This window comes from Acinonyx jubatus, chromosome D2 (assembly GCF_027475565.1).
Source record: "Acinonyx jubatus isolate Ajub_Pintada_27869175 chromosome D2, VMU_Ajub_asm_v1.0, whole genome shotgun sequence".
NCBI classification, from domain to species: domain Eukaryota; kingdom Metazoa; phylum Chordata; class Mammalia; order Carnivora; family Felidae; genus Acinonyx; species Acinonyx jubatus.
Window position 1 is genome coordinate 79,724,770 of NC_069393.1, and position 26,540 is coordinate 79,751,309.

General features: G+C 47.1%; 1 protein-coding gene and 1 long non-coding RNA gene across 3 annotated transcripts in view; one reads left to right on the forward strand and one right to left on the reverse strand.

The window, feature by feature from the left end:
• Positions 1-26,540, reverse strand: part of ADAM12 (ADAM metallopeptidase domain 12) — a 341,670-nt gene that overhangs the window by 57,899 nt on the left and 257,231 nt on the right. For both annotated transcript variants that reach the window (XM_053207586.1, XM_027063359.2), the window contains exons 9-11: positions 25,868-26,037; positions 22,995-23,079; positions 18,653-18,801 (exon numbers count right to left, since the gene is read on the reverse strand). In XM_053207586.1, the coding sequence (XP_053063561.1) occupies positions 18,653-18,801; positions 22,995-23,079; positions 25,868-26,037 (404 nt within the window). The remainder of the gene's footprint in view (positions 1-18,652; positions 18,802-22,994; positions 23,080-25,867; positions 26,038-26,540) is intronic.
• LOC128312686 (uncharacterized) overlaps positions 11,010-26,540 on the forward strand; it is a 34,781-nt gene continuing 19,250 nt past the window's right edge. Inside the window, exon 1 of the long non-coding RNA XR_008292288.1 lies at positions 11,010-11,364. This is a non-coding gene — a long non-coding RNA (uncharacterized LOC128312686). The remainder of the gene's footprint in view (positions 11,365-26,540) is intronic.

Here is a 26,540-nt window from a genome sequence, read left to right on the forward strand (position 1 = left end):
CAGTGAACAAAGCATTGAAAAATCCTGATTATCATGGAGCTTCCATTCCAGCCGGGCAGGTGGGTAATGCATAAGGTAAGGGGGCCAATGAAGTGTGCTAGAAAGGGATGTTAAAGAGAAAAATTAAACAGGCAAGGAGGAAAGGATGTGTGTGGGAAGAACTGAACTTTTAGGAAGGGTGGTAGAGAAAGACATCACTGGGTGTGTATGGGGGTAGCATTTGAAGCTCTCATCTGAAGGAGGTGAGGGACCACACTGTGGGTGCATCTGGAGGAGGAACATTCCAGGCAGAGGGAAGAGCTGCTTCAAAGATAGATGGAGAGATAGGACTGGTCTAGAGAAATGTGCTAAATAGAAGACCTCTCGGCCACCCAAATTCATGCTGATGCTAAGCAGACTACCAAGGAGTATCATTAAATGGCGGGGAGCTTTGCTCTGCACGGACCAGACTGATAATGGCTGAAGGTATTTTTCATAAGAACTCTAAACTCTTACTATTTCCCCCCTTTTCAGGAAACTATTTTTGAATGACAAGCAAAGGTATGCTCATCATCTCCTTTCTGCTGAGGTCCTGTCAGTTGTAAGAATGAGAATATTTAAAAATTATATCTAGGGGCGCCTGGGTGACTCAGTCCCAAGGTTGGGCGTCCGGCTTCGGCTCAGGTCACGATCTCCCAGTTGGTGGGTTCAAGCCTCGCGTTGGGCTCTGTGCTGACAGCTCAGAGCCTGGAGCCTCCTTCGGATTGTGTCTCCCTCGCTCTCTGCCCTTCCCCCACTCGTACTCTGTGTCTCTCAAAAATAAATAAACATGAAAAATTAAAAAAAAATCATATCTAACCCAATGGCCCTTCCTCCAATAAACAGAATTTAGTGATGGTAAAGGATTTTAAATCTCAAAAGGGAATTTGATGGCACCAAATATTAGACTCTCCTAATTACAATACAATCCTGATCTATACATATTTGAAAACGTTTGACGTCCCAAGAACCACTGGTTGCCTAGCGAACCACTGATGTCTTGCTTTAAGAGCCAAAGAACAGTTCGTTCACTGGCATAAAAAATATGCCAGTGAACCATGAACAACGTATGGAGTCTACTCCCCAGGACAGCATCAAGAATCCATGGGTGGGATCGATCAGCACGGCGATTATTAAGATTGCTGTTTCCTCAGTGGAGTCACACGTAAAAGAGGGTCACCAGAAAGTGAGTGTCACCCTCCTTTCTAACTTTGAAGGAGGTTAGGATGACAGAATTAAACCTTTTGTGTAGTGTGGTCACTACTCTTTCACTTGTCACCCATCTACTTACTTAGGCAAGAAGCAACTTTCAAGCGTCTATTACATTCGAAGCTCTGAGGAGGATCCCAAGATGATTCAAATATGTCTTCCCACTGTTGCCTCATCCGACCTTTGCCCAAGGAACTACCAGACACGCCCACGCCCCACACTGCCTCTCCACCCATAGAAATAAAATATGGACACGTGTTTATGTATGCATAAAATATACCATGCATACTCATCGATATAAATAATGTAGAAATTATATAAAAATATAAATGATATTTAATTATAACGTATATATTTAGTTGACATAGACAGATACATATCTAAAAAATAACTATGTATTGACAACTAGCTAGGTGGTATGGTGGGTGCTTTCTCACAGTACTATTTTTTTTAATGCTTTTTTGCTTTTAAATTTCAATGTATACAATGGAGTATTACTCGGCGATGAAAAAGAATGAAATCTTGCCATTTGCAACAACGTGGATGGAACTAGAGGGTCTTACGCTAGTTGATTTAAGTCAGTCTGAGACAGATAAATACCATATGATTTGTGGAATTTGAGAAACTCAATAGATGAACGTAGGGGAAGGGAAGGAAAAAGAAGATAGAAACAGAGGGAGTCAAACCATAAGAGACTCTTAAATACAGAGAATAAACTGAAGGCTGCTGGGGGCGGTGAAGGGGGATGGGTTAAATGGGTGATGGGCATGAGGGAGGGCACTTTTCAGGATGAGCACTTGGTGTCATACACAAGAGATGACACCCTGGGTTCCACTCCTGAAGCCAAGACTACACTGTATGTTAACGAACTTGAATTTAAATTAAAAAAAAGTTCAAAGCAGTCTAGAGAGACAGGTATCGCTATGCTCATTGTGCAAACAAGACGAAGGATTGGATTGAGAGTGTACAGTTAGGGGATGGCAGATGCTAGATTTGATTCCAAGTTCAGTCATTTAAAAACCCCATTTTCGTCATTACTGATGTCAGTTCAGCGCGGCACTACCTGTAGTGAATGGCCAGAACGTGGGCAGTGATCAAGAAACCCTTGATGCACGGATGTAAACACGGAGGACAAATCCCCCCACCCAACAGATGCCTGGATGAGTGGTCCTCCGAGTGTGGCCCCTGCATTAGCATCACTTTGCAACTTAACCAGAAATGCAAATGCCCAGGCCCCACCCAGACCTACTGAGTCAGAAAACCTCAGGGGTAGGGCCCAGTAATCTGTGTTTTCACAAGCCCTCCAGGTGACTTTTTACACCAAACTCCACACCCGAAAAACAAATGATCCAGGGAAGATATGGGCAGAAAACACAAATAGACGCTTCTCTAAAGAAGACATCCAGATGGCCAACAGGCACATGAAAAGATGTTCAACGTCGCTCTTCATCAGGGAAATACAAATCAAAACCACACTTAGATACCACCTCACGCCGGTCAGAGTGGCTAAAATGAAAAAATCAGGAGACTATAGATGCTGGAGAGGATGTGGAGAAACGGGAACCCTCTTGCACTGTTGGTGGGAATGCACACTGGTGCAGCCGCTCTGGAAAACAGTGTGGAGGTTCCTCAAAAAATTAAAAATAGATCTACCCTCTGACCCAGCAATAGCACTGCTAGGAATCTACCCAAGGGATACAGGAGTGCTGACGCATAGGGGCACAGGTACCCCAACGTTTATAGCAGCACTTTCAACAATAGCCAAATTATGGAAAGAGCCTAAATGTCCATCAACTGATAAATAGATAAAGAAGCTGTGGTTTATATATACAATGGAATACTACTCGGCAATGAGAAAGAAGGAAATCTGGCCATTTGTAGCAACGTGGAGGGACATGGAGGGTATTATGCTAAGTGAAATTAGTCAGGCAGAGAAAGACAGATATCATGTTTTCACTCCTATGTGGATCTTGAGAAACTTAACAGAAGACCATGGAGGAAGGTGGGGGGGTGGGAATCGTTACAGAGAGGGAGGGAGGCAAACCACAAGAGACTCTTAAATACATAGAACAAACTGAGGGTGGATGGGGGTTGGGGGGGAGAGGGGAAAATGGGTGATGGGCATTGAGGAGGGCACTTGGATGTTGTGAGGAATGTGGATATTGTGATCATTGAGGATGAGCGCTGGGTGTTGTATGTAAGCCAATATGACAATAAATTTTATTAAAAGATAAAAATTAAAAAATAAAAATTAAAAAAATTGGGGTAAAACTCACATCATGTAAAATTCTCCATTTAAAAGTATACAGTGTAGCAGCTTTTAGTACATTCATAATGTTGTGCAGCCCTCACCACAATGGAATTCCAGAACATTCTCCTTACCCCCCCCCCCCAAATGAACCCCATACCCATTAATTAAGTGGTCACTTCTCGTTCCCTCCTCCTTGCAGGACCTGTCAGCCACTCATCTGCTTTCTGTCTCTTTGGAGTTGCCTGTTCTGGGCATTTCATATAAATGCAGTCATACATTACGTGACCTCTTAGGTCTGGCTTTTTTCACTTAGCATAATGTTTCCAAGGGTCATCTGTGTTCTGACACTACCAAAATTAAGGTTTGGGAACAACTGACCTAGATTTAAAACTCAGATGTTGTAAAGATAATATAGGGACAAACCCACACCTACTCATGTTGAAAAATAAGAAACACAATCTAGGTGCCTCACTGGTCACCTGTCATGCACTGTTATAAATTAGAAACAGTTCTGTTTGGGGCACCCGTGTGGCTCAGTTGGTTGAGCATCCAACTCTTGATTCTGGCTCAGGTCATGATCCCAGGGTTGTGGGATCGGGTCCCATGTCAGGCTCCATGCTGAGCACAGAGCCTGCTTGAGATTCTCTCTCCCTCTGCCCCTCCCCCACTCTTGTATGTACTCTAATAAAAGACATTAAAAAAAGAGAAATGGTTCTGTTTTACACTGTGGTTCCATTTTCTAAGAAAAGCCCTACGTATAGCATTTTGAAAACGTGGTTAGGCATGTGCTAAAAATTCCATGAGTATCTGTCTTTAAAAAAAAAAATTAAGTTTACTTATTTATTTTGAGAGAGACAGAGCCAGTGCAAGTGGGGGAGGGACAGAAAGAGAAAGGGAGAGAGAGAGAATCCCAAGCAGGCTCCGAGCTGCCAGTGCAGAGCCCGACGTGGGGCTGGAACTCACAAAACCATGAGATCACCATGTCAGCCGAAACCACGAGTCGGAAACTTAACTGACTGAGCCACCCAGGCACCCCTTTATTTTTTTAAGTAGGTTTCATGCCCAGTGCAGGGCTTGAACTCATGACCTGGAGATCAGGACCCAGGCTGAGATCAAGAGTTGGATGCCTAACCGACTGAGCCACCCAGGTGGCCCTATCTGTCTCTAAGAGCCAAACTCAAATCACGAATAAATTTTCAAATACCTATCAGTGTTATCCCAGAATGACCAACTACTCGTCATATTATATGCTAATTAAGGTGCCACGGAAGGTTCTGGTTGTGAAAAGTGAGGTTTCCGTCCTGAAGCAGGTTCCTTCCTCTTGCTTCAAACTCCAGTGTATGGGATTCTGCCTTCCTTTGGTCTATGCTGTTTCTGTCTCATATTCCCCGGAAGACTGATGGAAAGAACACTAACTGGGCCATACAGTTGCCCACGACATCAAAGATCTTCTGCAGCCCAGGGTCGGTAGCTTTAAAAGACAAGCCTCTGTTTCTCCCATAGCTTTCAGGAAGTTCACCACAACATGCATTTTAATACATCTTGTACATTATCCCAAAAATGCCAGGCCAGCAGCTAATTGAATTGACATATAGCAATGATAGACTGGGGCAAAGCAATAAAACAGGAGAATTAGACGAGAAGCCCTTCTGCAAGATACCTCCCCTCCGCACAAGCACGCTTCCAAATGATTGTATGTAGGACCCAGAAAAAAAATCGCTGCTTCCCGCTCACGGGCAGATGCCACACCAGGGTGACGGGTCCTGCCCAGATGTGACCTCTTCCGTTACATTTCCGCCTTTGCCTCTAATATTTAACAACCAAGGACGCTTGGGGACAAATTTACCATGCAGAATGCAAGGTCAGAAATAAAACGTGGATGAAACGGACAGCTGGGCGATTCTGGAAAAAACCAAAACACAAAACCCCCTTTTCCAAAGAGGAACGCTTCTCACGGTAAATGCAGCCACGGCTTAATATTTTAGCCGTCACAAAGCTGCCAAGTAAAACATTATTAGGGGTTACTTTTACGTTGACAAATCTGTAGTCAGAAAATTCTTTGCTTGCAGAAGTCTATTGTGAGATTCAGTGCTATATTCTTGGGGTGAACCACACTAAGCCAATCTATCAGCCTTGACAGTAGAAGTTGGGAGTTATCTGCCTTGCAAAAGCTCTCTGGGTATTATCTGGGGACAAAGGCCTTTCTTGTGGGAAAGGAGGCAGCCAGGGAAAGCAGGTGTAACCAGGCTGGATTCACGGGGACCACAGGTCACCACGCACCGGGTTTCCTGAGACGCTGTTGCCTCATTAATAAATGTGTGCCAGGTTCCCAGCTCCGCACTCTGGGGGTGACATCAGTCTGTGGTGCTGCCCGCAGGAACGACACTGAAGTGACCCGGGAAAAAGCAGGGGGAAATGGCCTGGGCAGCCGCTGAGAACACCATGGAGCGGACACATCGGTGTGACAGAAAACAGCCAACGTCGCAGGAAACCAGGATGGATGGGAAGCCATCCAGATTTCTCTGTTTAAATCGATTGGAAAAGAAAAAAACCCCAACGAACAACAAACAGGAGGCTCGCTTCTCCCACAGCTGATAAATGATTAAGGCATAGCTGGTTTTGGAAAATATGTTGTCGACTTTCCGCTTCCCACCGATTTCTCTTTGCAGGTGACAGATTCCACAGGCCGGCGGGGTGAGGGGGGGGGGTGGGCTCTTTACCTGGGCGCGTTGCACAGAGCAGGTGGAGAAGAATCGAACGGGGAAGCTGGAATCTGAGCACCCCGTCTATCAAAACTAAAGCCAAGATTTAAAACTAAGCCTCAGTGGTCACATCTACAGATCGGGGTAACAATAACAGCCTCACACTCCACGGGTCAGGATCAGTGAGCTTGTAACAAAAATGGGGAAGTCGCGAGTTAACATCAAAGCATCGTGGGATGCTCGTTGCCAGTATTCCCAGAAACAAGCTGTGTATTTCTTTCTAAGAGTTGTGTCTTAGTGCCTTGAAATTACTGACTGTCAGTGCCTCTTACATTCGAGGACTTAGAAGCATTGTCCACAGGGTGCAGAATTCATCATCGATTGGGGCCCGAACGTAGCAATCGTTAAGCTGTAAAACCACAAGTACACGGAAGCTGGAGAGGAAAACGATTCAGGAGGCCCGGGAGGATCAGGCAGTTAAGTACGAGGCCTCATTTTGATACATACATGGTGTGAAAGAAGCAGAAAGATGCACGTCAGGAATGCAAGGGCGGGGGCTCCTGTAGCTCAACCAGAACTTAGGAGCGTAAACAACTAACACAAACAAAAAAGGCATCTGGACGACTCTTACCTGCCACGTGGTCATGGTTGTGATCAGTTCCTGGAAGCTTGTTCCAAGTCTCTCCCAAAGCGCACATCCTGTGAGCACATTCTATGTACCTGTCCAACCTTGGACTCCACAGCTGAGGCCAGGCCCCGAGCTCAGGGTGGAAGAGGACACCAAAAAGAGCCAACCTGGCCTCTGTTCTCTGAGAACGCGATCGAATGGCTCATTCTCCCCATGAATTCCACAAGGAGCCCGATGACCTTCTTTCAAAAACAACGCCTTGGGGCACCTGGGTGGCTCAGTCGGTTAAGCCTCTGACTTCAGCTCAGGTCATGATCTCACAGTTCGTGAGTTCGAGCCCCGCGTCGGCCTCTGTGCTGACAGCTCAGAGCCTGGAGCCTGTTTCAGATTCTGTGTCTCCCTCTCTCTCTCTCTCTCTCTCTCTCTCTCTGACCCTTCCCCGTTCATGCTCTGGCTCTCTCTGTCTCAAAAATAAACGTTAAAAAAAATTATTAAAAAACCCCCAAAACCAACAACAACGCCTCAAATTCACCCAGTTCAGAGCTGACGTTCCGTGTTCCTAGTCCCTCCAGGAGCACAAACCCCACACTATCACCGTCTTCTCTTACCTCCTTGAGTATGAGGCCCATTTATGGCGAGAGAGGATGCCCGAGGTCACCTTGGGGATGGACTTTACTCGGTCAAGTTTCAAAGCCTAAATCCTAGGGACATCTTTAAACAAACCTTTAGGTTTTCCACAGTTATGCCCAGGAATGAAAACTTTCGATCACCACGCACAGAATTCAGGGGTGGGGAGGAGGGGGTGCTGTTGGGACCGGCCTGGTCCCCAGCAGCCTGGCCGGACGGAGGAACAGCTCAAGGAGGCCCATTTCGGGGGCTTGGGCTCCATTTTGCCTTGCATGTCGGCGATAATGAGCATAATTATTCACAGCGGTTACCACTGGTGGGTGAGTCCCTGCTGTGGGCCGGGCGCTCGGTGGGCACTCTCACTCACCCAGCCCCCCCCCCCCGCCCCCCGTGGGTCAGAGGACATCATCTCTATTGTGCAGATGAGGAAACTGAGGCTCAGAGAGGTTGGGTACCACGTCATAGTTGTTTCACGTGTGGAAACACTGCTCTCTGACCTGAAGTCCCACGTTCAGTGCAACCACGGTGCCTCCACGACAGTCACGAGGCCTTGAGAAGCGGCTTCCGGGAGGCACCCCCTGGGGAAGGGCCGCAGGGCAGTCTCAGGCTTGACCCGAGTCAAGGACGGGTGGCTGGAGTCAGGTGGAGGCCGAAGCCAAACCGGCCACACGGCAGGCACGTTACTCCAAGGAGACCCTCCCGGCCCCTCCCCGAACATCTCCGGTGAGACGGGAAACAAAGACCAGGTCTGGGGATTCATCCAGCACCTGAGGTCAAGCGCGGGCCAGAAGGCACCCACCTGGGGGAGATTGTGAGCCTGTTGGGGCCCCAACAAGCTGAGGGCGGAAGACTCCTCGGGCGGTCGGGGGGTGGGGGGGACCGAAGGAAGCCCGAGTCTGCATTCTGCCCACCTGCGCGTGCGCGGGGCGTGACACCAGGAGCACTGGCTCGCGCAGCAGAGCAGGACCCGGGGCGACCGAAAGGAGTTCCTCCCGTCAACTCCGGGAACGGAAAGCGACCCAGCCTTGGGCCCCAGCGCTGACCCAGCGGGCCCACCAGATGGGCTGCAGAAGGCAAAGGAAAGCGCCAGGCCAGGCCCAACTTGATCAAAACCGTCCTTAGTAGGGCAGTTCCAGCGTTAATAGCAAACACCTGGGATTCAGAAGGACGCCATCTGCGGCCCATTATAATTCATGTTGCTACATGTGAACTTTGACCTCTGCTCCTCCTCCCTGGAAACCAATTAAAGCCCAAATGTAATTTCCCCGAATTCTCAATAAAGAAAGATGCCCGCTGAGCTCTGGTCAGTTGAGGGGTGCGCGGGAGGTCTCTGGACCTTACCAGAGACGAGACCTTTCGCTCCTGTGTGCAGGCAGCTGTTTCCTCCTGAACCCAGTCCTGGAGGGCCCTGGGGAGCGAGGGCGGGGGGGCCCCGGCCCATCAGGGGCCGGGTGTTGGCGGAGCTTCTCAGCTTCCTTACGAGAAAAGGCCTCTGGCTCTGCGTGGGGCTCGCCAGGGACCGGGCTCTGGCAGAGGCAGACAGATCCAGAGGTCAATGAGGGACAGGGAGCGCGTCCAAGATAACTCCGTTCTTTCCCCCGACCCTAGCAGACAGACCTGCGAAGATGATGCCAGTTGCTTCTGCTGACTCTGAGTCTGTAACAGGGAAGACACGTTTCATCCAATGTGATAGAGGAAGGCGGTCACGGCCAGCCACCTCCGAGCCACCCAACCAGGGCTGAAGTTTGTACGAGCCCTGGTCTCACCTCGCTGGGCTCCTTGACACGGGAGTCGCCATCAGGGCAAGCCAGAACTCAAGAAGGGTGAAGGACTGGCCCGTGGCCCCACCGCCACCCCCGTGATTGGGAACCAAAGTCCCCTGCGCTCAGAGACACCCGGGGAGGTGTGAAGGAAGGGGCCAAGAACCGGAAGCTGTGGGCTGACATCTAGAGTCCGGGCCTGACCCGCTATGGGGCCACTAGGCTCCTCAAACTTCAGTTTTTTTCATCTGTAAAATGGAGGCGATTGTATTTGCCCTTTCCTCTCAGGCACAATCAAATGAGAAGGAGATATGAAAGTTCTTTGCAGACTGGAGAGTGGCCCATAAAGTCTACAAGGCATTACTCTTACTACTACTTTCATTCATTCATTCATTCATTCATTCATTCATTCATTCATATTTTGAGAGAGAGAGAGAGAGATAACAAGCCACGGAGAGGGGCAGAGAGAGAGAGAGAGAGAGAGAGAGAGAGAGCGAGGACCCCAAGCAGGCTCTGCATAGTCAGCGCAGGGCTGAACGTGGGGCTCGAACTCATGAACTGTGACATCATGACCTGAGCCGAAACCAAGAGTTGGACTCTTAACTGACTGAGCCACCTTATCATGGAAGGCATCCCTTACCACTACTTGTAGATTTTATATTTTTGTCCCGTCTCCTCTCACTTCTGCTAAATTAAGCAAAGGCTTTCAGGGGAGACGCTTCAGAAAGGACCCCACTGTTTGAAAGCAAATTGCTCTGGTCACTCTGATCTCCATGGAGCATGTACGAGAAAAGCAATGGACCCAGCCACCGATTTGCCACCCATTTCCCTGGGGGTTCTCAGCTCTCATTTCTTTTTTATTTTTATTTTTCATTTTTTGCTTTTCTATTTATTATATCATATCTATTCTTGAAGCTATTATAAATCCACTGTAGAATGATGTGGGTATACAACAAATGAAAACGGCAGTGCTGTGAAGGCTGGTTAGTGTAAGAGACCACAGGCTCAGCCTTCACCCCGGAGGTTTAGCCGTTACACGGAAGGTGGAAAGATGGCCTCACTCTGCATACATCTGATTGTGCTGCAACCACTTTCCATCCATCCGTCCATCCGTCAGTCCACCCACTGTTCTCCCTTCCTTCCCTCCTTTTCCTTCCTTCCTTCCCATCCCTCTTTCCCTCCCTCCCTTCCATCATTCCATCCATCCATCCATCTGTCCACCCACCATTCTTCCTTCCTTCTTTCCTTCCTTCCCATCCCTCTTCCCCTCCCTTCCTCCCTTCCATCATTCCATCCATCCATCTGTCCACCCACCTACCTTCCTTCCTTCCTTCCTTCCCATCCATCCACCCACCCACACGCCCATCATTCCACTCACCATTATCCATTCATCTACTGACCCATCCTTCTATCCATCCATGCTTTGATTCAAGAAGTATTTACTGCACCTCACTATGTGCCAGGCACTGTTTTAGGTGCTGGGGATGAGGATTTAGCAAGAACAAAACAAAATTTCTGACCTGGTGGAGCTTGAAGTGGGTCCTGCTGGATGTTGCTGGGTGGCAGAGAGGCCCAAAATTTACCCTTGACTGCATGTCGTGGTCTCCGTGCCATACGCCCGGGGCAGAGGAGGAAGCCACGTGTGTGTGTGTGTGTGTGTGTGTGTGTGTGTGTGTGTGTGTGTATGCGTGTGGTGTGTGGGAGGGGGGAGGGAAGCACTGGCAGAATTTCAGCTGTAATGTTTTCGCACATGTTCTACCACAAATAAAATGCTGGATTAACGAGCAATGACAGGAAATAATTCTCTGCTGTTGTAATATAAGTTGAAGGGAGTTTGTAGAACTAAACGGTTTAAAACTGGGGCGGTTTTCCTGCCTCCCAGAAGTCGTGCAGGGACACTGCTCTCTACTGAGAAGGCTTCAGGCCACAGACGAAACCCAAACACGGCTGTGGCCACGTCCATGCGGCAAACACACCAGTAGGACTGAACTGCACAGCTCCCGCACTTGTCCTCAGCCTCGATGCGTGGAGCCCAGCTGCACGGAGCTCCCTCGAAGCCTGCAGCTGGGAGGAAGCCCAGCACTTTTCTCTGACCACCACCTCAGGATAGGCGCCCTTCTCCTCTTCCTGAGGCTTAGCTGCTGCAAAGCAGTGGCATTTTGATTTGAGGTAAGTAACAGAAAAGCAGAAAGGCAGGGGCTTGGGACCTGGGGACTCAGCCTTCTGTCCTGGGGCTTCCAGTTGGGTTGTTTTGAAAATGTAGGCAGTACATTTAACTTTCTGAGCCTCAGCTTTCTTATCCTTAGAATGGGCATTTTAAAGATATGTGCGATACCCGACAAATGACACCCAGGTGACTGATGAACGAGGACGGTGGAATCCAATCCTTGAGGGTCAAAGTCAAGTTCTCCCATGTGCATTTCCCCCGAATGGGATATTTAAGGAGCAGTGGCCATGCTGACCCATCTCCCCAGCTTGACCTCTCTGTTTTGTGCCCAGCTTAAGAGAGGAGGGTGATTCTACTGGGCTCTCGGGCAGGGACTCTGAGTATTCCAACTCGGCATGAATTGCAGACAAACGTCTGTATTTTACAGTGAGCGACACCCAATTACACAGAGAGGAACAAGAACGTTCTCCATAGTGATGGGCCCTCTTGGACTTTTTCGAGAATCTCTCCTGCCAGTTCACTTCCCTCTTACGATAATGTCGGGAGGCAGCCAACTAAATTACTCTGGCTGGGTAATTAAACTGGTTCTGGGCGGTAGTGTTTTAATGTTACTAGAGTTCTTCATTTTGTCGCTGTTCCCCCTTTGTCCTCTCCGTGAATAAAAATGTCCATGTATCCCCCTATACTTTGAAGAATGACGTGAAGCCTTTCCCAAACTTTTCATTGAGAAAACAATAATCACCTTTCAATGAAGAGATAATATGGGGAAATGATTTCCCACAATCCCCTTCTTACAAAATCCCCTTCTGATAAATGTGTTTCATGATCTCAGTTCCTCAGGGCTCGGGGGCGGGGGTGAGTTTTAATTACACGGATCCTGCACTATTCTTCAAGAAAGCAACTTCTACATAGAGTAGAGACTTCCCAAATACATCCAATTTCTATCAGTTCCCACCACATCCCCAATTCTGAGGAATCTTTCACTGAGCAGTTCATTTTAGTTCCTTGAAACACATTTTCAGAGAGAAGTCTCCTCAAACAGAAATCCAGTTTCCCAGCAATGTGAGCTAGAAATCCCCGGGGGGAGTCCTCCTGACCTCATTTGGTTCTTTAGGGTTCAGACTGGATTGTGTCCCAGAATGTGTTCCCTGCCCACCATCCCTTCCAACTTTTTTTAAAAGAATGTTTATTTATTTTTGAGAGAGACAGAGAGAGAGACAGAGAGAGCAAGTGAGCATGAGCATGGGAGAGAGGGAGACACAGAATCTGAAGCAGGCTCCAGGCTCTGAGCTGTCAGCACAGAGCCTGACGCGGGGCTTGAATTCATGAACCGCGAGATCATGACCTGAGCCAAAGTCGGATGCTCAACCGACTGAGCCACCCAGGCGCCCCAGTCCCTTCCAACTTCTGCTCCCAGTTCACAATGAATTAGTGTTGTTGTTGGTGGTTTTCTGAAAGTGTGAAATGGTCTTATAATTATGTTTAGACATGCCTCCTTATTTTGTACAGGCATACGCTTCTAGAAGAGGTGCCACGAAACCCAGGACCTTATAAATAGATCAGATCAGGCGCCTCTGCGGTGAGCCTTACGGCACCAAAAACGTCCCCTGTCAGAGTCCTGAGGTTCTGTTATGTAATCAGCAGTCTACTTGCCTGTCACAAGTTCTTAGAAGTCAAGGTTCCTTCTGGGTCTGTGCCCCTACTCTGCTCCCTAGGACCTGGCAGGCACACAGGGGCACAGTAAATCCTAGTTGAGTAAATGAGTGGTTTCACTATGCTTGGTTGCCTCACCCCATTTCCTGGCAGCGGGCTTGTCCTGAGTCAGAGTCACGGGGGGAGGCCGAACCTGGGCGGAGGCCATCCAGATGTGCTACACGTCCAGACAGCTGTGTAGCGAGCAGGTATGCAACGAACGTTTCCTGAATCGAATTAAATGGAATTGAAGGAGCCAATTATACAAACTTTTGAGGACACAGAACGGCAGTGCTTTGTGCTTAAACACGGTTATCTGATCCAGTTGTGGACGTTATTCCTGAACGTCCAACCTCAGCTTAATGTAAATCGTTTACACCGCTGGAGAGCAAGGGGTCATGCTCATTTGAGTTTCTTAGCCTGCAGTCTCCTGGGTGCACACCCTGTGGCTCTCCACTCTCTGCTGGCAGCTGGGGAGCACATCCTTTGCTTCGGAGCCATTTGCCAGTCTGGATTAAACAAAACCCAAAGAGCCCCAAGCCTCACCCTTAGCATCAGCATGACAACTCTGCAGTAATTCCTTTCAGATACCCACCCACGGAGTGTGAAAGGGCTCTTCCGTGGCTCTTTGAAGTTGAGCCCTCAAAGGATGCTTGGTGTAAGGAAAGCAAAGCGACATCCTAGAGAGAACAGCATTTTGTACATCACGTATGCAAAGCTGGGAGGCGAGAGTGTGGGGCGCGCAGCCTGGGGTGCTGATGTAAGACGCCTCTCATTGAATCCCTCATGCCTGTTAACTACAGCAAAACACACCAGACTTTACACCCTGTCGCGCTTACTTAGGTTTTCCAAGAAGCATGTCCTGCCTTTATAAAAATAGACACAAACCGCTGAATTTGGCAAGCCATAATAGCTTGAATGCTAGTGATCTTAAAAGTGAAGAAATCTCGGGCTGCCTGGGTATCTCAGTCAGCTGAGCGTCTGACTCTTGATTTCATCTTGGTTCATGATCTCCCGGTTCGCGGGATCGAGCCCCACGTCAGGCTCCGTGCTGACAGCGCAGAGCCTGCTTGGGATTCTCTCTTTCCCACTCCCTCTGCCCTCCCCCTGCGCGCTCTCTCTCTTAATAAATAAATAACCTTAAAAAAAGAAGCGAAGAAATCTTAAAAGGGAAGTCAGGTCATAGTTTTGCTTTGCCTAAAACCCTCCAACGACTTCTCATTGCCCTGGAGACAAAACCACGTCCCTGTCTGGTGGACTGGGCTTTGCTCGCTCGGCCGCCCCCCACCCCCTTCGTCTCCAGCAGGCACCAGCTCCCCAGGCCCCCAGGCCCCACCCCCATCCGGATCCAGCCCCACGAGCCCCTGGTCTCCGGTCCCCTCCACCCAACTGCACGACCTCCCCCCTCTCTGGGGACTCTCCATCCCTCTCTTCCTTTTGCTTTTTGCTTAACTGTCACCTCCAAGAGAGCTTTGCCCCAAACCCCCTAATAAAAGGGGGGGCCCCTAGCCCACGCGTTTCCTTTCCACCCTCTTCCTGTGTGTCCTTCAAAGCACTCCTTTTAACTTGTGGTTTTTAACTTATTGTTTTTCAAGTCTGTCTTCCCCAAGAGAGTGCAAGCTCCAGGAGGCAAGAAGGGGGTCTGTCCCGTTCACGGTTGTCACGCTGATATCTGAGCATCAGGGCGTATGATATCCCGCAGGAGCTGGGTCGGTATGAGCCTCAGACTCAGCTACATTCCCACCATGAGAGGCTCTCTGACTCCAACTCTTTTTAACAGAAAACTTCCTGCCAACAATAAAGGAAGCTCTGAGAGTAGGTTTTGAATGCCAATACTGCTTTGTTTTTTTTTTGTTTTTTTTTTTTGGTCCACTCTGGGAAGTGACATTTACAACGACGCTAAGTAATCTTTTCCAAAAGTGTTCAAACTCTTCACATTTTTCTTCCTCCCATAAATGTGGCATGCTTTGTCCTCAAACCCTTTCAGACCAAATGCTCCACGGAGCTCATTAATGGATGGTCTCAATTGAGTTTAAACTCCCACACGAATCCCCAGAGACTGCTTTTGCCAAAGAGTGATTTCCAAGGCAGGTCTTCATGTTAACTATCCACAGACATAAAACACATGCTCGCACACACGGCCAGCCTTGCAGTAATTAATGGTACAACCTGTACGGAACCCCACCCCCCCCTCCAACTAGCCTGTAAGATGTGACCCAAGTCGTAACACCCCTTTGTAGCAGGACTGCATGCCAGCATAGTTTTCCCAGGGCTTTGGGTCCCATTTGTCAATGACGGCAGGCGGCGAATGTTTCGGAGTTGGGATTCTGGAATGCCTCGATAAGGAATAAACACAGTACATCAAGGGTTGTGCTTTTCCCCTCGAAAACATCCGAGATACTTGGTTCTTTGTGATTCGGGAAGATCTGAGTATCATTAAAGCAGTCACCGATTCGTCTCTGTTCGAGGCTCACCTTCGAGGCTACGACTCGAATAACATTTTTTAACGTTTGCTGTCGGTGCCTGAATCAGTGGTGCAGAGGAAGTCAGGAGGAGGGCTGGTGTTTGGACGTGGGCCGGTTTACAACGAGCCATTCACAGAGAAACCGTGGGCGAGTTGCTGAGGGACCTTTAGTGGGAACGAAAGTGCTTTCCAGCAGCTGAGCACAGGGCTTCTGGAAGAGGCCCTCAACGTCTCGATGGTTCCAACACCCCTGTGAGCTAAACAATAATAGCAATACTACCACCGTGTATTTGTGGAGTGATTTACAATTTACAAAGACACGTGATCTCATTTAATCCACTCTGCTGCTCTCGAGGGGCCCCTGTGAGGTAAGAGAATGACCACGTTGAGATAATACCGCAGATTAAAAGCAGCCTGGAAGGTCTCTGATGGGTGATGGATGGCTGAGGGTTGCCTGGGCGGCTTGACCTCCCCCTCACTGTGGACTTTTGTGATTAATTCACCCACTTGCTTTAGGAAGTTTCTTTCCATCTGAGAAAATTAAAAACACCACTCTCTGGACAGGAATGTGGGATCATAAATGAGAACCAAATAGAAGAGATTTACGCAAAAGCACAAGCTCAGCAAAAGAGAAAACTGAGAAATTGCTAATAAGATATAAATCAAGTAAAGGCTATTAGCAAACCCCTGGTAAGGGGGGAAAAACCCTTTGAAATGATTTGCTGAGCTCTTAACAATAGGATTTCTACCTATGAATTTCGAGTATCTCCAGGGTCATTTGGCTCCTATCCTTAAACACCGCCATGAAGACTTTCTCAGTTGAAGGGGTTTACACAAAATTATAGGGAGTATCCGAAAGTAGGTCTTGCTGTTTGTGCCTCTGGAATCATATAATTTTTAGAGCTGTAGGGTTTCCCTCCTCTGTGTGTTCCCCATGACAATAGGCCCAGGGGTCAAAAATATTTGTTGACTATGTGAACAAGTAAGTGGAAGGATGGGTGGAGGTATGGATGAGATGATGAAAAGATGGAGAGATGGATGAATATGGATGGATGGAGGGATGGATGGATGGATGGAAGGAAGGAAGGAAGGAAGGAAGGAAGGAAGGAAGGAAGGAAAAAGACTAGCTCACTCATTTTCCTGATGAAGAATGGGAAGACAGAGGGGTTACCCATTTGCCTGTATTACCCACAACAATTGGTATCAGAACAGGAGCTACTCGATCTCTTCAATCTCAGTCCAGGGTTCCCAGTCTAGATTTTCCTCTCCTCCGTCTGCCAAGTTTATCAAGAGTTGTAAAACATACACAATATTAGTCACTGGAAACCACTTGTGAGGGGAATAGAGGCTAATGTTTGGTGCCTATTTGATCATCAGGGAAATTAAGGAAACAGAGAATTTTCTGTAGCCACTTGGAGTTCATCAGGAATGAGAAAGCCTGAAGACCACTCAGTTGTATGTTAATTTCCTACCAGCTTCCTTGTCTGAGATTCACGCAGCAAGCTGGCCAGTGATGCTGGGGTCTGTCTGGCCAGTATTCCACGGGAAAAAGGAGATACCTACAGGCCCCTGGCCCAACCGCACATCCTAAGAAGGAATTCTTTGCCCCAAATGCCCAGCAGATAGTTATCTTGCCTCTGCCTGGACTGTTTACATGACAAGAGTCCTACACACTTTCTCAGAGAAGCCTGTGTCCCTCTTGGGGAGCTCCCTTGTTAGTATCTAGGGTTTTGCAATATTTCATTTCCTGTTGCTGTTGGCCTAAGGTACTAGCACTTTGGGCTCAGGTTCTTGGCTTCTGTTATCACAGACTCAGAGCAAGTTCCTCTACAAGGTCTTGGTGACTCCCTTGAATCATGCTGAAGACAGAACCAGAGGCAAAAAGCATGCATCCCCGAAGGCTCCGTGCTAATGGCGGTGAAGAGAAGCAGTAACTTGCTAATAAGGTGACAAGGAGATGCCTCACGAACACTTCTCACGCAGGGACGATGTGCAGCGCCGCCCAGTCTTTGTTTTTGGGGGGAATGTGATGCCCTAGGACCCAGCTGAGGAGCCCCCCAAAGCTGCTGCTTGCCAAAGCATAACTGCATTTTGTAACAATCCATCCCTCTCCTGGGGCCTTTATGCCTCTGGCAGGTGTCCCCCCCTCACGCCAGGCCAGTAGGTCTTCAGAGAGGCCAGTCTTTGGGCTGTAAGTCCGGACTGGCTTCCCATGGTAGTGCGGCCTTCAGCAAGCCCAGAGAGCGAGCTTCGCCGGGAAAGTGCCGTGAAGACAAGCGCTGGGAAGATCTCATTCAGATATAAAAAAAGGAGATGGTAACAAGTGCGTGTTCTCCTTTCCTAATGAAAATCTCCCGACATCAGCACAGCACTCGGGTTTGGGATGGGCTCGTGGAGGCATCGGGATCTAATCAGAACCTGTACTCAATCACTCCACGTGGTGTCTCTTTCCACCTCATCTGAATGGTCCCTTAGTGAAACTATCTTCCTTTTTTCCCGGGCGAACCAAGTCTAGAGTTTCTGAAAGGCATTCCATGAAGAAGAAAGATGTAATTTACTGAAAGGGAGCAGTCACGTCATTGAAACCTCTCGGATCCAATAAGGTGGATGCATCAGATGTAGGGACGCTGGTACCTGCTCCCGCCCCCCCCCCCCCCGCCCCCGTGCTATCGATGTATTTCAGAGACGTCATTGGGCCAACCCTGAGGGAAGAAACACTCCCCAACTAGCACGTTCTGAAGGACGTGTGACCCATCTAACCTTGACCCCTTTGCCCAGCGAGTTTCCAGGCCCTAGGATGGCCGGGGCACTGGAGCTGTGGGCTCAAATAGAAAACGTGTGCTCAGATTGTAGGATAATGTCTCAATTTCTAAACAAAGACAGTGTCTACCCCTCCCCCACCCCCGCCACTTCTCAGAGAAGTCCATCCTTATGCCATGTGGCATTGCCATCTGGTTGCCTATGACCTTCTCAGAGGAGTGCAGTTCACTCTTGCTACTTAGGAAGGGACTTCTTTCTGGAAGTTTCCATGGGTGCTCTTGCCAGGAAACCAGGGAGATTTTCGCTCAGCAGTTTCCCAATATGCACTTCCACGTCAGGCCCAGCTCTACAAGTAGAGAAATGTCGGTACTTGCCCGGTCGAAGGGTTCATGATACAGCCTCCTTTGTCAGCAGCCACACTGCAGCCACAGCCTCTCTCCAGAGTGTCATGGTTCATCCCGAAATTGTGGCCCAGCTCGTGTGCCAGGGTCACAGCTGCGCCAAGGGGGCTGTCTGAATGGTCCTCAAAGCAAACACAAGAACACAATGTATAGTTCACATCTCCTTGGCCTTTTCCCCAGCCCCTGTCTACTTCTCTCCCCTGCCATTGACCACTTGACCGAATTTTGTCAACACTTGACTGAATCCAATCCCCTAAAAGGAACAAATATAGAGCCCCATTATTTAGTTCAAACTTAAAAAACGATCTGACCTATTTTATTAAACCAGTTTGGGGTCCCTTCTGCAGAGGAATGCCTACATCATGGACACATTTAGGACTCCTTATGTCTTTATGTGAAATACTCAAGGCAATCATCTCCATTCTCTTCCCCACAGTCTCTTATAAAACACCTTTCTTTCTTTTGAAAGTTTATGTATCCATTTTGGGGGGGGGGGCTGGAGGAGGGACCAAAAGGGAGGGAGAGAGGAAATTCCAAGCAGTCTCTGCACTGTCAACACAAGCTCCAACTCCGGGCTCGATCCCACGAACCACGAGATCATGACCCGAGCTGAAGGTGGACGCTTGAGTGACTGAGCCACCCAGGCGCCCCTATTCTTTGTGACATTCTAAATAAGACCTGAGCAGGTGTTACTGAGCACACCCCTCCTGTCTACTTGGTAGAGAAGGATACTTGAGGGGCGCCTGGGTGGTTCAGGTGGTTAAGGGTCCGACTTCAGCTCGGGTCACGATCTCGCAGTTTGTGAGTTCGAGCCCCACATCTGGCCCTGCGCTGGCTGCGAGGAGCCTGCTTGGGATTCTTTTTCTCTCCCTCTCTCTCTGCCCCTCCCGTATACTCTGTCTCTCTCAAAATAAATTAACTTAAAAAATTAAAAAAAAAAAAAAAGAAGGATACTTGGAAAATTCACAAGAATTCACACAAAAAAAGCTAACCACATTGAATAACCTGAAGATTCACTGAATTAAGATGGTAGACCAGTTATGCCTCTTTCTTGCTGGTCTCTTGCAGACTTTGGAAATGGACCGAAGCAGCCTTATTCTCTCACTCTTGCTTCCGGGGGTTCGTTCTACCCTTTGATGGGTTTTGGAAGGTGGTCTCTCCGTCTAGCAAGCATTGTATGGCCACCCCTATCTTAACGGAGTACGTGGTTGGCTTGGCTAAACAGATACTGGAAAGTATTGTTACTTACAGTATCATTACTAAATGATTCAACGCTAATTATTAAAATATCGTTCCTTAACTTGAACACACGAAAACTGTTCATTACTAAACGTGATTTGCAGAAATTGGGCCCATCGGTGGTGTTTCTGAAAAGGGCTGCACATCGCAGAGCAAAGAAGGTCCCTTATTCAAATACTGCTTTGTGCCTCCCAGGAAAGAGATAAGGGGTTTTCCAAGAAACTGCCAGGAAACAGTGACACCGAGCTTTGGAGAAAGCATCATTCCTGACACAGATAACCTTTGCGGGGCCCCCTGTAAAGGCGTGCTCCTAAAAGATTATTATAGGTTCTTGCTTATAGCTGTAGCTTCCCCTTTTCAGCCCTGAGTCTAAGAAGAGAGCAGCACATCACGGAACCAAGTAATTCTTAGAATGGATGAAATTCCTAATAAATTACTTTGTTTAGATTTTACAGTTTCCTGTGTAGGAAGCTTCACAAGTATGTTTCAGGAAATCAATTCTCAAGAATAACACAGGTTGGCAAAGGGAAAGTCGTCAACCTAGGAATGTGGAGGGCCACATTTCACATGCTCTGGCACAAAATTCAAGGAATTCGTCCTTTAAAAACGATTATTTGATTCTTTTGTATCACCAAATGGCCTGTGTTTGTTTTCAATTGCCAAATTGTTTTACACTGTCTCACGGATAGGTGATTATGAACAGAATTGTCTCTCAAGGGACCCTGACAAACAGTTTAGGTTTGTAATAAGAAAAAAAAAACTTCTTTTTAAATTATTTTTAAAATATATTTTAAAATATTTTTTCAAGTTTATTTATTTTGAAAGAGAGAGAGAAAGAGTGAGCAGGGAAGGGGCAGAGACAGAGGGAGAGAGAATCCCAAGCAGGCTCCGCACCGTCAGCACAGAGCCCGATGCAGGGCTCGATCCCATGAACTGTGAGATCATGACCTGAGCCAAAATCCAGAGTCAGACGCTTAAGTGACTGAACCAACCAGGCGCCCCACCTACCTCTTTATTTACAGCATCATCCCTAAACCTAGATTGTTTTAGTTCAGTTAGATACAAAGGCATGGCTTTAAGTTACTGAATTAATGATTTGCTCTATCTTTAAAAAATAGCGAAACAGGAGTGGAACTCATCTTTTCAATTTGATAGGGATTCTTGCTTCTTTGCTACCTGATTTCCTTCCTCTTAGATTTGTGAGTCCTTGAAGCAGGCATAGTCACATGGAACACCCATGAACTTAATTCCAGAGACATAACAGGAGAATGTGAGTCTAGAAGTTTCAGGTCTGGCCAAAACATTGAGCTCATTTATCTCAGGAATTTTATAGAATTAAAGGGGCTGTGGCCTTCCGTCCCACTTGACGCCTCTGTCCTAAGTGGAGCAGACAAAGGATGTGTCTAAGGATGACCTTCACCGCTGCCATGTAGGTCAAACGTATTTCCTGTTGATGAACTTTGATCTCGACCTGATTGCCTCTGCCGTCCACATATTTGCTTATATCTGCCACGTTCATTTTCATCCATTTGAAAAAAAAAAAAAAACAGGCTTTTCCGTACGCTTTTTAAAGGAGGAATCTTGATCAAGCGCTTGTATGGAAACAGAGTAAGGGATACAAACCGAAGAAAGCCACTTAAATATGATCAGAATGGTTATAAAAATGTTTAAACACCCCAAACGGCAGAGTCTGCTATGCTTATGAGGAATTCAGTTTCAGCTCTAAAAAATATTTATGCCCATTTTAAGTGGCAAAGTCAGGAGCAACTGACCGTGGAGCCATGAAACAGAAAATTATTCCCTCTTAAAATTTTACAGGCTCCTCTGTAAAAATATAGTCAGGATCTGACTTGAAATTAACCTGGCACCAACAAAAAGCAATCTTTCCAGGGACTTCCACGGTGGAGAGCACACACAGGGCTTGTAAGTTCAAAGAAAACCAGAGGGTAGCTTGTACAAGCCAGAAATCCAGAGTGACCACGCTTTTCCCAAAGGCCTCTCCGGCTTATATGTTCAGTGCGTGTTTATAGGAATTAGCAACACTTATCAGAGAAGAGACAACATTTGTCATGTATGTTCACTAAGAAGATTAGGTCGGGCAGTATGGAAGGAAAATAAGAGTCAGCAGAACATTACTCCTTCAGCTCCTTAATACAATGGAGTATTCAGAAAGGTTCTGTTTGGAAAAAGAGTGTGGAGGAAACCATGGTTTCTTAGAAGGGCAAGGTTCTGTTCGTTCAACGGAGATGTCAGACTGGTCTCCGAGAATACGCCCTGGCTGAGGGCTGGTGCAAAGGGGCCGCTATATTTTCGGAAGAGGGACAGCACCAGCATGAGGTGAAACCTCTTCTCTAAGTAACGGATGGAGTGGAACAGGAGTCCCCTGTTGGGTAGCATATCAAAGCTCTTTCCCTCTTAAATTCGTAAGAAACAAGCCCCAAATATTCTTCCTGTTTTGCTCCCTTGTATAAGCGTATAGAGCCCACATATGACAAAAATATCCTTACAAATCAATAAACGTAAGTATCTGCCTTCCAAGATTAATGTTATTATAAAGACAAATTGGACACTGGCTAGGAGGTGGGTCAAGCATGTGCAGTGGTAAACAGTTAAAAACCTCAGACTTTTGGCTGTTGGGCCTTGGACGCAGAACCATCAGAAAACCATTCTGGTAGTAATGTTTGGTGAGACCACAGTCTGTCTAAGAAACCGAATGAGGAGGGCAACCCCGTGTCCTGGCTCATCCCAATGCCGGGAGGCATCCTGGACTGAAATGCTTGGACCAAGACCCCAGCTGAAACTTCTTCTCCAAAAAAGGGGCAGACGGGCTTCCACTGAGTTATTTTTACACACTCACCTCACTTGTGTGTGACTTGGTGTTTTTAATAAAGAGTCCCTGAAACATTATGGGGAGGGAAGATCATCAACGGAGCTAGAAAATAAGGTGGAATTACATCTAAAAGCCATTTAAGAAAAAGGCCTCATTTTACCGAGTCTGATAAAAGTGGGGCTGTCCCGAGACAGCGAGGGAAGTGTCTGGGGCACCAACATCAGCCTGCTGGTGCCCTTGACTTACCATGACGATTCCTCCGGACTGCTCTGCTGTGCACATGCTCATGATGGGTGCCATGCCAATGGTGGTCCCTTGGAAATAAACCCCACTAGGAAACAGACAAAAAGCCATTCTTAAATTAATACGGGATGAAGTCATTTCCTAACGTTTGAGATTCTGTTGGACATTCCTGCATCCCAGTAAGAGTCAGAGCAAGAAAAGGTACCCAAATGAAAACAGCCACATGAGGGGGTGTTTGCAGGTGATTTGGAGCCTCGGTTCCTTTAAAATTGACTTTGTATCGTGGTCTCATACTCCTTTCAGATTTCTGTTTGCAAGACTCGGCCAACGACCAGCTGTGACCTTTGTTCTTACAAGTCGTAGCCTGCCTATTCCCCGTGGACTGGAAGGAGCTGCTCCTTTTTGTTTTTGTTGTTGTTGTTTTTCATGATTACTTATTTATTTTTGAGACAGAGAGAGAGAGAGAAACCCAAGCAGGCTCTGCACAGTCAGCACAGAGCCTGACGTAGGGCTTGACCACAAACCATGAGGTCGTGACCTGAGCTGAAACCAAGAGTCAGACACTTAACCGACAGGGCCATCCAGGCGCCCCAGGAGCTACTCCTTTTGAACAATGCCTGCTAATGAAGCGCTGAGGCCATCACAGAGAATCACTGGTAACTAAATGAAATGCATGTGGTGGTTCACTAGACTTCCTGTTGTAGCTGAAGTTTGCTTTCCTGTGTGACGTTACAATTAGGCCAGAAACCTGAACTCTTTAAAGTGTGATGCTAACGTAGTTGGCAAAAGGGGAATCAGCAGAGAAATGACTGCTCCTCTGGAGTCAATGTAGAATAAGCAGCCACAAAGCCTTACTACACCAGAAGGAAGCTTCCAGAAGGGGACGTTATGGCTCAGGTACTGGCTCCCCCCCCCCCCCCCCCCCCCGCCCCGTGGATTCTTAACCTGATCAGTGAGTCCAATGACATCAAGGCTTGTTTCATGCAAGCGTTATTCATTCGACCCTCTTGCGTTACAAATTAAACATTGTTTGTATTTGTCAGGGGTGTCTGCGTGGCTCAGTCAGTTAAGTGTCCAAGGTCATTCCCATCTGTTAGAGAGAAATGGCATTGTGGGGCACCTGGGCGGCTCAGCCGATTAAGCGTCCGACTTTGGCTCAGGTCGTGATCTTGCGGTTTGTGGGTTCAAGCCCCGCGTTGGGCTCTGTGCTGACAGCTCAGAGCCTGGAGCCTGCTTGGGATTCTGGGTCTCTCCCTCTGTCCCTCCGCCACTCACACTCTGTCTCTCAAAAATAAATAAACATTAAAAAATTAAAAAAAAAACCCCACATTGTTTGTATTTGTTGAATCTTCTTTAAGGGAATCTCTTTTAAATCTTTAAATGACTTACTCATGTTATCTTGGCCATGTACATATGTAGGCATACACATACTGTTTGAAAAGTTAGTTATTTTGACAGCATTCAACTGGACAAAAGGGAGTAAGTATATATAAAACCTCATCTGTGTATGTATGCATATATCTATCCATCCATCTGTCCATCCGTCTGTCCTTCATACTCATATGTACAGCAGTTGGGGTTACAGGTTTTGTATTTACATCCATATAGACCATTTTAACAGATACCATTATATATGCATATAAATAATAAGGTTATATAAGAGGCTAATTTATTTCCAGATGTTCAAGTTGGACAGACTCCGTTTGGTGAAAAAAAATCAAACCAAAATACTCTGACTCAGAATATCTAAAATGTACTTTTAGTAGTTCAGGATTAATCAATGCATAAAATATGAGGCGACCACAAATATCCAAGGCGGGGAAAAAAAAAAAACAAACAACCCCGTGAAAATGGCCAAAGTAAATTATCAGGGAATGCCAACAGCCTCGGTTTGTATGCAGGCATTTTCTAAAGTGAGGACGGGGTAAGAATGGTTTTTAGCTTTCTATAAGTTTTTAAGAAACTAGATACAATTTGCCTAAGACAAGTGTCTCTGACCCTGAAGCTTTCAATTCAGGGAAGTGAGCTACATGAGAACGTAAGAATAAGGTTTAAGGGTCTTAAAAAAAGTTTGTCACTTTGGGAAAAACGCACTCCTTACTAATTCAGTTTATGATTACACTTTTTTCCCTTTAAATATAAAGGTGTCCGAATATCTTCCTAATATAGTATGTTACATTATAGCTGTGTTTTCCCTCATTTTATTATCTCCGTGACACTTAGCGCTCTCTGCAATTTCCTTGTTCGTTGTCACCTTCTCCCAACGGACTGGGGACTCCTGAGAGCAGGGAGCCTTACAGTACTGGTCACCGTTATGTTAAAAGCACCTCAAGGGTGCTGGCTTCCTGATGGATGCTCAGTCCACAGCGATCGAAAGAATGCAGACCGCTGGGGTCCTCTGATCTAGAAAACCAGAGTCCTAGAGAAACAGGAGGAGGAATGAACATTTCCTCTCTCCAGGCATCTGGCAATAATCATCCTAATACATCGTCCTCACATCTTGCATAAACATTTTTCAGTAATAATGAAAGAAAATGAGCTTTTTTTTTTTTTTTTTTTTAATCGCCTACTCGGGACAATTTTATATCAAGACAAAGACTAGAGAAATTTGCATAGAGGAAAACATCCAGGTGATGGAAAAAGAAAATAAGACGTCTCTTGGAGGGATAGGTTTCCTAGGGGGTTCAAAGGGAGACGTTCCCAACAGACCCACAGTTTGGTCAGGATGGCGTGTGCCCCACTGCTGTGGGCTGGGAAACACCCTTGTACAAGCCAGTGAGCTCTGTAGAGAGGTGTGCAGCTTCAGTGAGTGCCAGGACAGGGGGCTGCTGAGGTCATGCGTTCTTCAGGCAAAGAACAGGCCACGAACACCCTACCTGATAAGCTGGGCGTTGTCATGTGATTTTCGAGGTAGAAGCTTCATCTTTCTCCAGTCCAGGAATTCGTGGAGGCTTGTGAACGGGTCCTGACTAATCGAGCATTTGTCGATGTCATTCCATACCTCGACGCCCACCAGCACTATCCGAATGTTCAGTGGTCTGTAAAACTGACCGAGACAGGCATCCTCTGGGGATCACATTCATAAGAACTTCAAATGAAGGCTAGTACATATTTGCATGTTGTGAACCTCACTGACCCGGGTGAGAAAAATCCCTCTCTGCTCCCTTGTTCCTGTGGCGTTAGAATTTAAGAAATATTTGCAGTGTCTGATACAAAGTGATGTGTTAACTGGGTTTCCAATGTGGTTGGCCAGTTAGATGCCAAAGTTAATAGGCTTTCTGACGTCTGCCCTTATTGGTATGGAAGCACACGTTCCACACAGTTCACTGGTGATTTAAAATGTGCATATAGATGTGTTACTATTGCTAACATAGTCACATTATGCCTAAAGACAGCCAGTTAATAAATATGGCAAGAAAAACAATGAGGGAATTAGGCTTTTTCAGACACTGCCAAGGACAATAATTTGTTCCTTTTAAGCAAAACGTTCTACCTACGAGTTGCTGAAAATGCATCTGTATTAATTTTTCCGCAAAGACTCAGACTTGG